The sequence below is a fragment of the Cebus imitator genome, unplaced genomic scaffold, assembly GCF_001604975.1.
Source record: "Cebus imitator isolate Cc_AM_T3 unplaced genomic scaffold, Cebus_imitator-1.0 Scaffold48, whole genome shotgun sequence".
Taxonomy (NCBI): Eukaryota; Metazoa; Chordata; class Mammalia; order Primates; family Cebidae; genus Cebus; species Cebus imitator.
In genome coordinates, this window is record NW_016107363.1 from 2,782,290 (window position 1) to 2,794,844 (window position 12,555).

At 44.4% G+C, this 12,555-nt stretch overlaps 1 protein-coding gene across 3 annotated transcripts in view; it reads right to left on the bottom strand.

Annotated features, from left to right (window-relative positions):
* Positions 1 to 12,555, bottom strand: part of PTPRG (protein tyrosine phosphatase receptor type G) — a 770,883-nt gene that overhangs the window by 92,851 nt on the left and 665,477 nt on the right. For all 3 annotated transcript variants that reach the window (XM_017527402.2, XM_017527401.2, XM_017527403.2), the window contains exons 11-12: positions 11,571 to 11,620; positions 9,202 to 9,979 (exon numbers count right to left, since the gene is read on the bottom strand). In XM_017527402.2, the coding sequence (XP_017382891.1) occupies positions 9,202 to 9,979; positions 11,571 to 11,620 (828 nt within the window). The remainder of the gene's footprint in view (positions 1 to 9,201; positions 9,980 to 11,570; positions 11,621 to 12,555) is intronic.

The following is a 12,555-nucleotide window of genomic DNA, read 5'->3' on the forward strand; positions in this document are numbered from 1 at the left end:
ATGCTGACAGTGTAGCAACACTAGACACTCATGTGCCAGGAGAAGCACACGGTTACTCAGCGCTTTGCTGGTAACCTAGCTGCCCCCTAAAGGGTCCAGTGGAATGGAGCTGCCCAGTGACTAGGGGTTGCTTCCCTCCATGATGCCCAAAGTGTGACGCCGAGTTAAGTACAGGATCTCTGGGCTCACAGAACGCCTCCTCACCTCCATCTCCATCTCAGTTTCATCCACGTGATGGCCTTCCCAGCAGCACTAGTCCTTCGATTCCTGCCTGACATGGGTTATGAACTGGCAACCCTGGTTTGACACCCCTTCCCAGTAATTATTTTTTAATTGTGAAATAGCTGCCAACATTTAAAAAGCAAAAGAGTTCAGATAAAAATCGGCAATGGAGGCTTCCAGTGGAAAACGTTCAAAGTTGGGAACAAAAGCCTGAATTCCCACATGGCAAATGTCATTTGGAACCAAGAGGCACATTCCCATCAGACACAGTGTGTCTCACTGGTTTGCCACAGTCGTCACTAGTCCCTAATGTCACAGACCAGACCAGCTTTCCTCACCCCCAACTCCCACTGCCAGCTTACTCTGGCCAGCCTAGTTTCAGTCTGCAAGATGGCACTCTGACCCAATGACTCTGCAGAACAATACTAACTTGGGCCTTTTAAAAAGGCCTCAAGATCAGAAGTAAAAATCATGGTTTAAGAAACTCACCACGATCCTGATACCACTAACCTGGCTCAAGAGAAGACACTCTTTCTGTACAAAGCGGCTTTCTCCAATTGCATTTATTTTTGAAGGGATTTTATTTTTAGGCCAATTAGAAACTGACCATGCTGTTGTTCTGCCCATCTAACATGGTCCGTTCTCCTCAGTGCATTTGGATCTGTGTGTAGAAGATGACAACGAGGAAAGGAGTATCAGCTGATACCCAGCACTTCCCCAGCGGATGTGATGTGCAGGTGAACAGCTACTCAGAGGGTGATGTGAGGCCGGCTAGAGCCCAGAATCAAAGAGTGAGCCTGCTCCCGAAAGGTCTTCCCCAGGAAACTTGGAGCAAAATGCTAACGAACCCACTCTGAGCATATGCAGGAGGAAGGTAAGGTTAACCTCCCCACAGCCTTTCTTTCTCTCCGTCTTTATTTCAGCACCCAGCAGAATCTGAGTAAAGTGCCTCCATTCTGCTTTTTAAAAAAATTTTAAAAAAAAGAAAAGAAAAACAGTTTTCAGTGGCATATGTCATCACTGAATTAATGCTGTTTGCCTTTTACTGGCTTGGCTCTCATCCCAGTAGAAGCAAATAAAAACGGAGTACAATGTACTATAAATGCTACCGGCAGCAATACATCAGATGGACCCATCTGAAATGCCTCCTACCCTCCAGTAAGGGCTCAACTTCTGCTACAAGCCAAGAACCCCTCTGGTGTCAAGACCAAAACTAGCTTGGATCCAAGAGGCCTCTATCAGGAGTAGGGAAGAGCAAGATTCTTTAATTTGCAAGAAAGATAAAGAGAAGGACGATCTGCATACTCATAAATTTAAAGCCTGTTTCCATCATGGGGAATTTCACCATATTTGTTCTGAGCCATACCACTCATTATAAACCTCCCACATCTGTGAATTAAGGTGGCTGCTCAAAAAGAAAAAAAACAGTGGTAAAAAACACGTAACACAAAATTTACCGTCTTAACCATTTCTAAGTCCCATTCAGTGAGGTTTAGTATATTCACACTGTTGTGCAACTGATGTGCAACTGATCTCCAGAACTTTTTCATCTTGCAAACCAAGAACTCTATATCCATTAAACAACTCCCCATTTCCCCTGTCATCAGCCTCTGGCAACCACTATTTTACTTTGTTTCTTTGAGTTTCACAATACTAGGTATCTTATATAGGGGGAATCATGTATTATTTGTCTTTCTGGGACTGGCTCACTGCACTTACGGTAATGTCCTCAGGGTTCATCCACATTGTACCATGTGACAGGATTTCATTCCTTTTAAAGGCTGAACAGTTATTTCATTGTGTGTACTCTGTGCCACATTTTGTTTAGCCGTTCACCCACTGACGAACACTTGGTTCCTTCCAGCTCTTGGCTACTGTCAATGATGCTGCCATGAATATGGGTCTACAGATATCTCTGAGATCTTGCTTTCAATCCTTTGGCTATACAGTTAACCCATGAACAACACAGGCATTAGGGGTGCTGATCCCTGAATAATCACAAGTTCATGTATAACTTCTGAGTCTCCAAAAACTTTCCTACTAATAGCCTACTGTTGACCAGACGCCTCACCAATAACATAGTCAATTAACACGTATTTGTATATTATTTGTATTATATGCTGTGTTGTTACAATAAAGTAAGCTAGAAAAAAGAAAATGTTATGAAGAAAATCATAAGGAAGAGAAAAGGTTTCTATTTACTATTCATTAAGGGGAAGCAGGTCATCATAAAGGTCTTCATTCTCATGATCTTCACTTTGAGAAGGCTGATGAAGGGACAATGAGGAGGGGTTGGTTTTTCTCTCTTAGGGGTGGCAGAGACAGAAGAAAACTCACGTTTTTCTTATAAGCGGATACACGCAGTTCAAGAGTGTTGTTCAAGGGTCAACTGTATACCCAGAAATAGAACTGCTAAATGATATAATTTTATTTTTAATTTTTTGAGGAATTGCCATACTGTTTTCCACAGTGCCTGTACCATTTTACATTCTCACTAGCAGTGCACAACAGGTTCCCATCTTTCCACGTTTCTGCCAACACTGATTTTCTTTATTTTTGATAGAAGCCATTCTAAAGGGTGTGAAATGATAAGGTGGCTGTTGTTTTTACAGGGCCACAAAACCGGCCTTTTATTTTTTCTGGAGCTTTGACAATACCTAAACCACTGCTGCTGAGAAATGATTGTTCACCAGTTACAAATCTATATGTTCTCCTGCAACAGGACACTGGCTCTGCGTTAACACATGTGGGCAGGATTAGAGCGTCATTCATTTCCATTTATATCACTGCTAAGAGTTCCTGTGAATAAGTGCTCTCCTGCCCTTTCATGCAGAACTTAATTCACCAGACTCAATCAAAATAGTGGTCTGTCATCTCTATTTCAATTAGGTGGTGGGAAAGTAGGGGGCATTTGATAAATCTTAATTGAATTCCAAGCCCCCCAAAGATGGCAAGGCCTAACCTACCAGATTGCCACCACTGACAGTTGGTTGCAACATTATGTGGTTCTGAAATTAGGAAGGGGCAGAAGCTGTATACCAATCTTACACCAAATATGCCACCTGCTGCAACCTGAATTCTTGACTCCAGCCTCTCTGGAAGAAAAGTAATTGTTCTTGGTGGGGTCTAGTCTTCCATACCATGAGATTTACCATGTGTTTTAATTCAAACATCATTCATTGGGCAATAGAAATTCCAAGGACCCACATAGTTTCTGGAAAGAAACTAAACCCGTACTGGCAGCTGAATAACCCCTTTGGCCTACCCTGAGCTTGTTCCCCACGAACAGGCCAAGAAGATGACAGCCCAGGGCAGGGGTGGGCAGAATTATAAAGAAAACATTTCTCTAGAAAGAAACCTGACCAGCAAAACTCGCCCTGGCTGAAAACTACGTCTGATAGTCTGTGCAAGTGCCCGATGTAACTAATTGTAAATAAAGCATGGTACCATGCTCCCAATCCCTAGACAGCTGGGTATTGCATTCATGATTTCTGCCCCATCTGCATGAACCTGCACTGTTACTTATTTTTGTCTTTAAATTACTACTCTATTTGTCCTCAAGTAAACTTCAAAAACGAAACTTTACATGAATGCTGTAAATCAGAGGTTCTCGGCCTTGGCATTAATGACAATTTTCACCAGATGGTTCCTTGCTGTGGAGCTGTCCTCTGCACTTATGACATTTAGCAATAGCCCTCTACCCACAAGACACTAGTAGCACCCCAGTGCCAGTTATGACAACTAAAATTGTCTCCAGATGCTCCCAGATGTTCCTAGGGAGAAGGGCAGAATTGCCTCTGGTTGAGAACCACTGTCACAAATGCAAAGTTGGTCTCTTTTTAAAAGCACACATTAAAATACTTAATAATTAATACTGCATCTGAAATCATCTGGTATTGTGCATTCTGGGAACCAGCACCAAAGCCAGCACCACGTGGGGAGGCTCCCCCTCGACTACAGACTCAGGACCAACATTTGGGCTTTGTCTTGCCATGTGCTATGTGGCTGTGGGCACATTCCTTCCTCTGAGCCTTGCTTTCCTCACCCGCATGACGGCAACAATGGCAGCATGACATTCACGGGAGCACCACAGGATCAGTGACGTACACAGCTGGCCTTCTGCACAGGCAGAGCTAGCACAGAGCACATGTTCGCTGATGACGCTGGCATTATTTCTGTAATTAAAGGTTTTCAAGTTGGGTTTCTTGGTGCTTGACAGTTCCAAAGAGGCACCCCAGGGTTTGCCCAAAGGAGCAGAGTGGCTGGGGCTTTGCACCCTCCACTTCGCCTCAAAGCAGAACAGCAGCCCAGAGCCTCTATCCAACTCTGTCCATTCTCAGCTCATGGGCCATGCAAATGCAGGCCAGGGGATGGATGTGGCCTGCTGGCTGTGGTATGCTGACCCCAGAAATGGACTTTCCCTTTAGCACATGACTCAGGGCTGAGCCAGAAGAGGCAGTTAGTAAACCTTCAGCAATGAGTGTTCACGTACTGGAGTTCTAAGCAAGATTCAATCTGAAAAAAGGAGTTTCCCTAATTTAAGGAAACAAAAGTGGAAAATCCCAGCACCAAATGATGGGTTTGTAGATGATGCCCACTCTGAAACGTTTTTCTAGGGTCTGCTGTACTACACACTGCCCCGAGAACATTTCCTTGCATCAACTGGCTTCAGGGTTCAGGCCGTGGCTCCTGAGGGTGGGACCATATGCTGGATTTCCATGTAGCAGACATCCAGATGAGGGCTTTGCACTAAAGAAACGCTAGAAAAAAGCCTGGTGAGTGGGAGTGAGTGCACGTTGGCCTTCAAGCCTCCTGAAAGGCTTCTAGAGCAGATGCAACTCTAGCAATCAACACTACAGCAGAGGCTGAGCACCAGAGGTTCCTACTGGCCCAACTATGGGTTTAGTTTGGCATACATTTTTAAAAAGGAAAAATTGTTTTAAAAATTTGAGCTCACTTAAAAGTTGAGGGGTTCGGCACAAAAACCTGCATTTCTGGCTCACTATGCATTCTCACTGGCAGTAATGTGTTGGAGCTGAGGTGGCTCTCTTTAGAAAGGACATGTGCTCTTTAATTTGCTGCAGTCCTTACCATTCCCTAATGTCTAACACCTGGTCCTTTTGTTTTTTTTTCTCATTAGCGTTAACTGGTTTCTGTAGGTGTCTAAGTTTGTCAATCCTTCCCTGGGAGATAATATATTAAAGCCACTACTCACAGTACTTAAAAAGATGTTATGAAACACCAAAGGAATTTCAACAAGCCTTTTGGAGATACTCATAAAAATATAACGGTGTGTAAGTTTACACATGATCACTCTTCTCAGAGATCAGATATTGATTAAAGTAATTGTTTTTACTTAATAGGAAGAAAAAATAAATGTGGAACATATTTAAAGCAAAGGTACACACAAAGTCCTTAAAATACATCACCACAAACATTAAAATGATGGTGATTTCATTAAAAAATAAATACCACCCTAGAGAAGGCAGACAGGGCAAAGGATGGAGTGAACGGAAGTGAGGCGAAACTTCAGGGTCATTGACTGATGTGGGTTTGCCTGCTTCACCCTCAGGCCACTCATCCTTTGCTAATCAACAGGCACAGGCATCTTTCTGCGTAAACCGGGGGTTGGCAAATGACAAGACCGTGGACCATATCAGGCCCACTGCCTGTTTCTGCAAACAAAGTTTTAATTGAAATACACATGTGGAAATACACACGTGGAAATACACATCCACTCCACTGTGTATTGTCCATGGCGGCTTCTGGGCTACAAGGCAGAACTGAGCAGCTGCAACAGACACCGGTGGGCTGCAGAGCTGAAAAATATTTACTATCCGGCCCTCTGCTGAAAAACTTTGCTTATCTCTGGCTTAAACAATCATCGCCACCATTTTCAAATTTGAATTGCCTGAAATTCTGAAGAAAGTGTCTTTTTAGCTTTCAGAAGAAGTGGACCTTCCCAGTGAGCTGAAGGTGATAAGGGAAAAGCTAGGATTTACCAGTTGAGTTTCAGGAGGAAGTCTTTTTTTTTTTTTTTTAAATGGAGACAGAGGCTTGTTCTATCATCCAGGCTGGAGTGCAGTGTCATGACCTCGGCTCACTGCAGCCTCTGCCTTCCAGGCTCAAGTGATCTCCCACCTCAGCCTCATGAATGGCTGGGACTATAGGCATGAGCCACTATGCCATGCTAATTGTTACATTTTCTCTAGAGATGGGGTTTCGCCATGTTGCCCAGGCTGGTCTTGAACTTCTGGATTTCAGTGGGCCGCTCTCCTTGGCCTCCCAAAGTGCTGGGATTACAGGAGTGAGCCACTGCACCCAGCCATCTGGAGGTCATTTTTAATGGCAGCTACTTGGGGACCAGTAGCTTTAATGTTCACAGACAATAGCAAAGGAAAGGGTTATGAGGGGCCTTCTCACAGTCACCATCATTGTGTGGCATCTGGGAAGCTAACAGCTCCTATTTGTCAATGACAGAAGGGGGTCTCCACAGCCACGCCACCTTCGGCATTAAGGACGATCATTAGTTCCACTTTACAAATGAGTACCCGGGGCCAAGACTTACCTGAGGACCCGGAGTGAGTAAGGGACAGAGATGACTGGTTGATGTGACCCCCAAAGCCACTCTGCCAAGATTGTAGATGCTTTCAGATTTCTGTAGAGTAGGGTGGAAGCTGAAGACCCACACACCTCATACCTGGAGTGGGGAGCCCCCAGGTTTACCATCCATTTCTTATCCCCATTCTCTGGAATCTGGAACCTGACTCCAATGACAATAACTCATTTCCACTTCCCCGGGGAGTTCCAGCCCTTACCTCTCTCCTATCTCTCAACCTGTGAATTCTCCCAGCCTAGGCTCTCTGCAGCCGCATTTTTTCAGGAATGTGGTCAAACATGTTTAAGGGGAGCAGACTGAGAATGCTACTCTGCCAGGGCCCGCAGTCCGGAGGCTGAACACTCAAGCTTCAAAACCAATTCCAAGTCCACCTCTTGTCTTGGGAGAAAGCACACTGGCCCATGTCACCATGACCACTGCCTCCTAACTGGGCTTCTTTTGTCCATTCTTGCCTTCCCTATATCATGTCCACGCAGAGGCCCGAGTGCTCTTTCAAAAAATTAATCAAGTAACTCTCCACCCGAAATCTACCACTAGCTTCTCATTTCTAGTAGAATGAAATCTTCAGCGTGGCCAACCAGCACTTTCCAGAGCACCTCCATCAATCTCTAGATCCATCCAATCCTCTCCCCTCACTCTCTCTGGTTTACCACATTGGCCTTCTGATAGCTCCTCAACGGATCCAAATTAATCCCCACTGTAGGGTCTCCGGACCTGCTGTTCCTGCAGCCCAGAATGGGCTTTCCACGGCTACTGCCTTCTTAACCACTTGGATCTCTGCTCAGAGGTCATCCTTGACCGCTCAGGGCTATGCTGTCCTTCTGCTCCTCAACTCTAGCAATGAAGGCTACTTAAAGGCATGCATTTGTTTACTGGCATAGTCTCAAGCTCCCCTTCTAGAACGCAAACCCAAGAGAAGAGAAGTCTGTCTTGATCTATGTTCTACTCCCAAAGCCTAGTCTGGTGCCTCTTCTAGAGTGGGCATTCCATACATGTTTCTTCAGTATCTTCAAATGCAAGAAATTCGACTTTTTCAAAGTAATTTCTAGAGGGAACGTCACTGTTCATAAAGAAACAGCTCCCCAAATGGCCCCATACTTCCTTCACTCAATTCCACCAAAGGCTACTCTGTACCTTTCCCCCAAAGCACAGCAATACTGAGCAATACCCACAGGAGACCCCCACTTCAAAAAATTAGTTCATACCAGCTTTAAGAGGAAAGTAATTCAAAACATGAAAATTTATTCTAAGTTGTATCTTAACATACGAGATCTCAGCTTTAGATGAATTTTAATGTTTACAAGTGCAAAAGCAAATAAATATTTACCAGTTGCTTTTTTTTTTTTGCACTCTTATAACTCCACAACAGCTTAGACGCAAAAAAAATTGTTGCTAAACATCTTGTAGTCTGGCAAAATGAAGAATTTCTTATTAAGAAAAGCCCTCACAACAATAACAACTCTTCATGCTTATGGCTCCCTTGCAGAAACTATCAGGATGGTTCATTAAGATTGGAGCATATGACAGAGCAACAAAATTGCCACCAGTAGGCGTGAGATGAGGCTCTCATGCCCTGGCCTCACTGTCTATACAATGGCTCATTCCCACAGCAACGGGAGCTCTGGGAGAGAGGGCCGTATTTCTTGGGCAAGGACCAGGGGCTAATACCAGCTCTCCCCAAGCTGAAGCTTTTCATTCTGCAGGTTTCCATGAACGTGTCACTTCTCCAGAGTGGCCTTTCTTAGTTAAGGCAGGTCCCTATGCTCTCCATAATTCTCTTGGACAATATCCTGTTTATTTCATCTATTACCATTTCACAATCGGAAATTTCAGTTAGCTAGTTTTCCGGCTTGCCAGTTAACCATCTAGCTTGACAGCTTTCTAACGTTCCTGCTACCTAACTTCCGGACATACGCTCCAGCTAGCTGCTCTGTCATCTCTCTGCCTTCCCCTTTACACGTTCTAGGCAGGGACCAGGCTCCCCGGGGACAGCACCCTGCCCAGTGCCTGGCACCAAACCAGCCATTTGTAGATACATGATATAATGAGCATGGAATGAAATCTCTAGCTTGTTAATTCATTTATATCAGTGCCTGGTTGAAGTCTTTGGAGTTATTCTGAGGCAAGAAAACAAATATCAAAGAAAGACTTACTCCAGCCTAAGAGATTAGGCTTTTGGAGTAAAACAGGGACACACACACACACACATTCACACACATGCACCTTTTCCATGATGGACATACATAATTCTAAGACTACTAAGTACTTTCTGAAGCTTCACCTCCTACTCTCAATTTTTTGAAAAAAGGTACGACTGTTCACAGCAGCGGGTACCCTCAGAGAAGACCGGCGCCACTTACCTGGATTAACAGTGATAAATCTGCTATCTTCAGAAAATCGGTCCCCGCGGGACATAGGCTTTTTAGATGGCATCTCTGGCCTCTTGGGATCACTCCCTGCATACTGCTCCTCTGTGGCGGTGGGGGGCACTTGGGTGGAGGTGACCGCATCAGGGTCCAGGCCTGGGCCGGCATCCCTGCTTCTGCCCGTCTGGTCTGTGGGGACCGCAGTGCGGTCCTGCTCATGCCCAGGTATAGTCTGATGCCCCCCCTCGGCAGTCCTGTTAGGAGACGAGGGTGCGGGGCTGGGCTCCGTCTGGCTCCGCTCCTCGGCAGCGCGGGTCACCCCGCTCTTCTCCTTCTTTTCGGAGTCCTTCTCTCCATCCTCCTCGTGCTCCCGCTCCCCGTCCTCACTCTCGCTTTTCTCATCCTTCTCTCCTTCCCCCGTGCCTTCGCTGTCCTTGGTTGGTGACGAATCACCATCTGGCCCTGGAGAAGCCAAGGCCTCTGTGGCGGCGAGGACTGGCCTAGCCGCCTGCTTGCTAGCCGAGGCGGCTGTCGGGAGGCGCGTGGGCCACACGGTGCTGGGGAAGGAGGAGATGCCACCGCCACCGAACCCCAGGCCGGCAAGGAGTGTGCTGGTGACCACCGAGGCCACAGTGGCTTGGCTGCCACTGGAGGAGGGGCCCATCCCAGTCGCCATGGAAACAAATGAGAAGGGGATGCCAGAGGACGTCCAGGTAGAAGACCCCGAGCTGATGGGGGCCATGTCAGCTGAAGAGGCAGGAGATGCTGTGGGCTGGGAAGGGTCACCCAGCAAGGGTGGAAAAGAGGCAGAAGGAGAAAAAGCAGAGAAGCATCAGTAATTAAGGTTGGGAATGAGGCTCTGCTTGTCACCCTCTGAGGATTTCACTCATCTATGCTATGGAGTTTTCCAGTATATGGCGTAAAGTTGACATTAGGTGGTCCATGGGTGACCAACTTTTATTTTAATGGTTTTATAATAATTGTGAACATGTTAAAAAGCGTAACTAGTGAATACAACTCAGCTTTACCACGGTATTACCCAAGATGAGGCCGAGTGCCAAAAAACGTTGGTAATGTTAAAGCTGATTAAACAACAAAGAAGTCATGAATTGGAAATATCAGATGATCATCTGTTCTTGGGGTGATGAGAGGCAGAAGACCTTTGGTTTTATGTATATCACTGATACTTGAGAAGATACTCCACTCTAGGTTTGAAAAGATACTGGGTGATCCAGTCCAACCCCACTGTCTTCCAGTAAGGAAGTGCTTTTCCCTAGAAGGGAAAGCAGCCTGCCCAGGTGTGCAGTGATGGGGTCAGAGGCCATGCTCTGCACTGCATGCTCTGGGCACTGGTTTACATTTCTGCACCTCCATCACGGGCACCGTAGAGTCAGTGTACCTGTCAGTCTCTAAGTTTAGCCATGGGAAAATCTGAGCCCATACATATGACAACAACATCAAGAATAACAAGAACTCCAATTAACAAGTGCCAGCCGTCGTAGGGCTCTCCATGCTCAAGGCAGGCATGATCATCACCCACTTTGCAGGTGAGGAAACTGAGGCACAGAGATGTTAAAGAGCTTACACAAGGTGCATGGCCTGGAAGGGACAAATGCAGGGCTGCCTGGGTCCAAGACTCGGCTCATTCTTACCACCATACTAAACTGGGGCTCAAATTTGGGGGTTTTACTCATATAAGATATCTTAGGAAAACGAGAAGTGCTGCTCTGAACTATTAGTCTAATTTTAGCTTGCTCCCTGGGTGATGCTGGACAAACGACTTTAACTCACTGAGCCTCGGTTTCCTTGTATTCAAAATGGGAATAACAGTAACACTGACTCTGTGGGCTGCCTGGAGAAGTAAATAAAATAATCTGTGCCCAAAACCCTGGAAGAGCCTAGTGAATTCTAGGCCATTATCACCACCACTGTGATTAGTATTTTAATTATTCATGATACCAACCAGGACTGGGGAAAACTAAGATATTAAATCAGGTTCCAGAAATTTTCTGAACCATATAACTTTAGGCAAGTGACAACCTGAATTTGAGCATATGTCAAATGAAGGGGTTGGAACAGATTTAACCCCTTTGTGGTCCTGCATTGTACGATCCCACAAATCATAAATAAATAAAAATATGAATTTTTACCCTCACAAAATTATACAATATAACCCAACACTGTTGCACAACTTATGTTCATAAGGTACTGAATTATAAAAAGTAAATAATGTAATTTTCTTCTCTACCGCAACCTCTTTATATTGAGCAGTTTAATAACATTATACTGCCACCTCGTGGTAACAGTTTTAAATGCATGCAAATTAACAGCCACCACAAAGCAATTTACCATTCTCTACTTACCACTCCTGTTTTCACTATTCTGGTCCCCTGGAATATTCGAGTGGTATTAGCTGAGAAACAAAGAGATTACATTTAAGCAATTTTGAAAAAACTGAGAAAAAAAGAGATTACACAAAGCATTTTTTTGTGGCTCCAAGACATTCCTTATGAACACAAATCTGAATTACAGATAATTTTCACGTGTCAAAATATTATTCTGTAGATTTTTTTCCAGCCATTTAAAAATGTAAAATGTTTCTTGGCTTGTGAGTCATACGAAAACATGCAGAGAGCTAGATTTGGTCTGTGGGCAGTAGCACGCTGACCCTGTCTTAAGCTATTAGTTAAAAAACTTTTTCCATTTTTATTGTTTTCTGTTTCATTGAGGTGAAAATTTACAGTAAAATGAGTAAGATTTAGGTGTATAGTTAAATGAATTTTGCATATGTAAACACCTGTGTAACCACTCCCCATGGTAAGATAAAGACATTTCCCAGTGCTTTGCTGGAGAAAAGGTGTGTCTGTCCCCTCATCCATCAATATCCACCTCCTCCCCCAAAGCTAACCACTCTTTGGGTCTCTGTCAGTTTTACTTGTATTTGAACTTCATTTAAATGGAATCATATTACACCATTGTTCTTCCTCTATTATCTTTTTGGTCGTGATTTCTTACCCTTTCTGTGATTCTAATTATACGTCCTTAACTTTTTGTTTACCTTAAATTGGTACTTTCACCACTTCTTAAAAATGTAAGAACTATACATAATTTAACTCTATTTGCCCACCTTACCTTTTGTGTGCGGTTATAGTATTATTCCTACCTATATTTTAAAATCCTGTGAGATACTGCCAATCGTTCTAAATGGTCCAGTTATTTTATATTAACCATACATTACCCTTTCTGGTGTTCATTTCTTCCTGTAGCTCTGTTTCCTGTGTGTTACGATGATGCAATATAACTTAGAAAACATTTTTTAAGATTATGGTAAAACACATGACACAATTT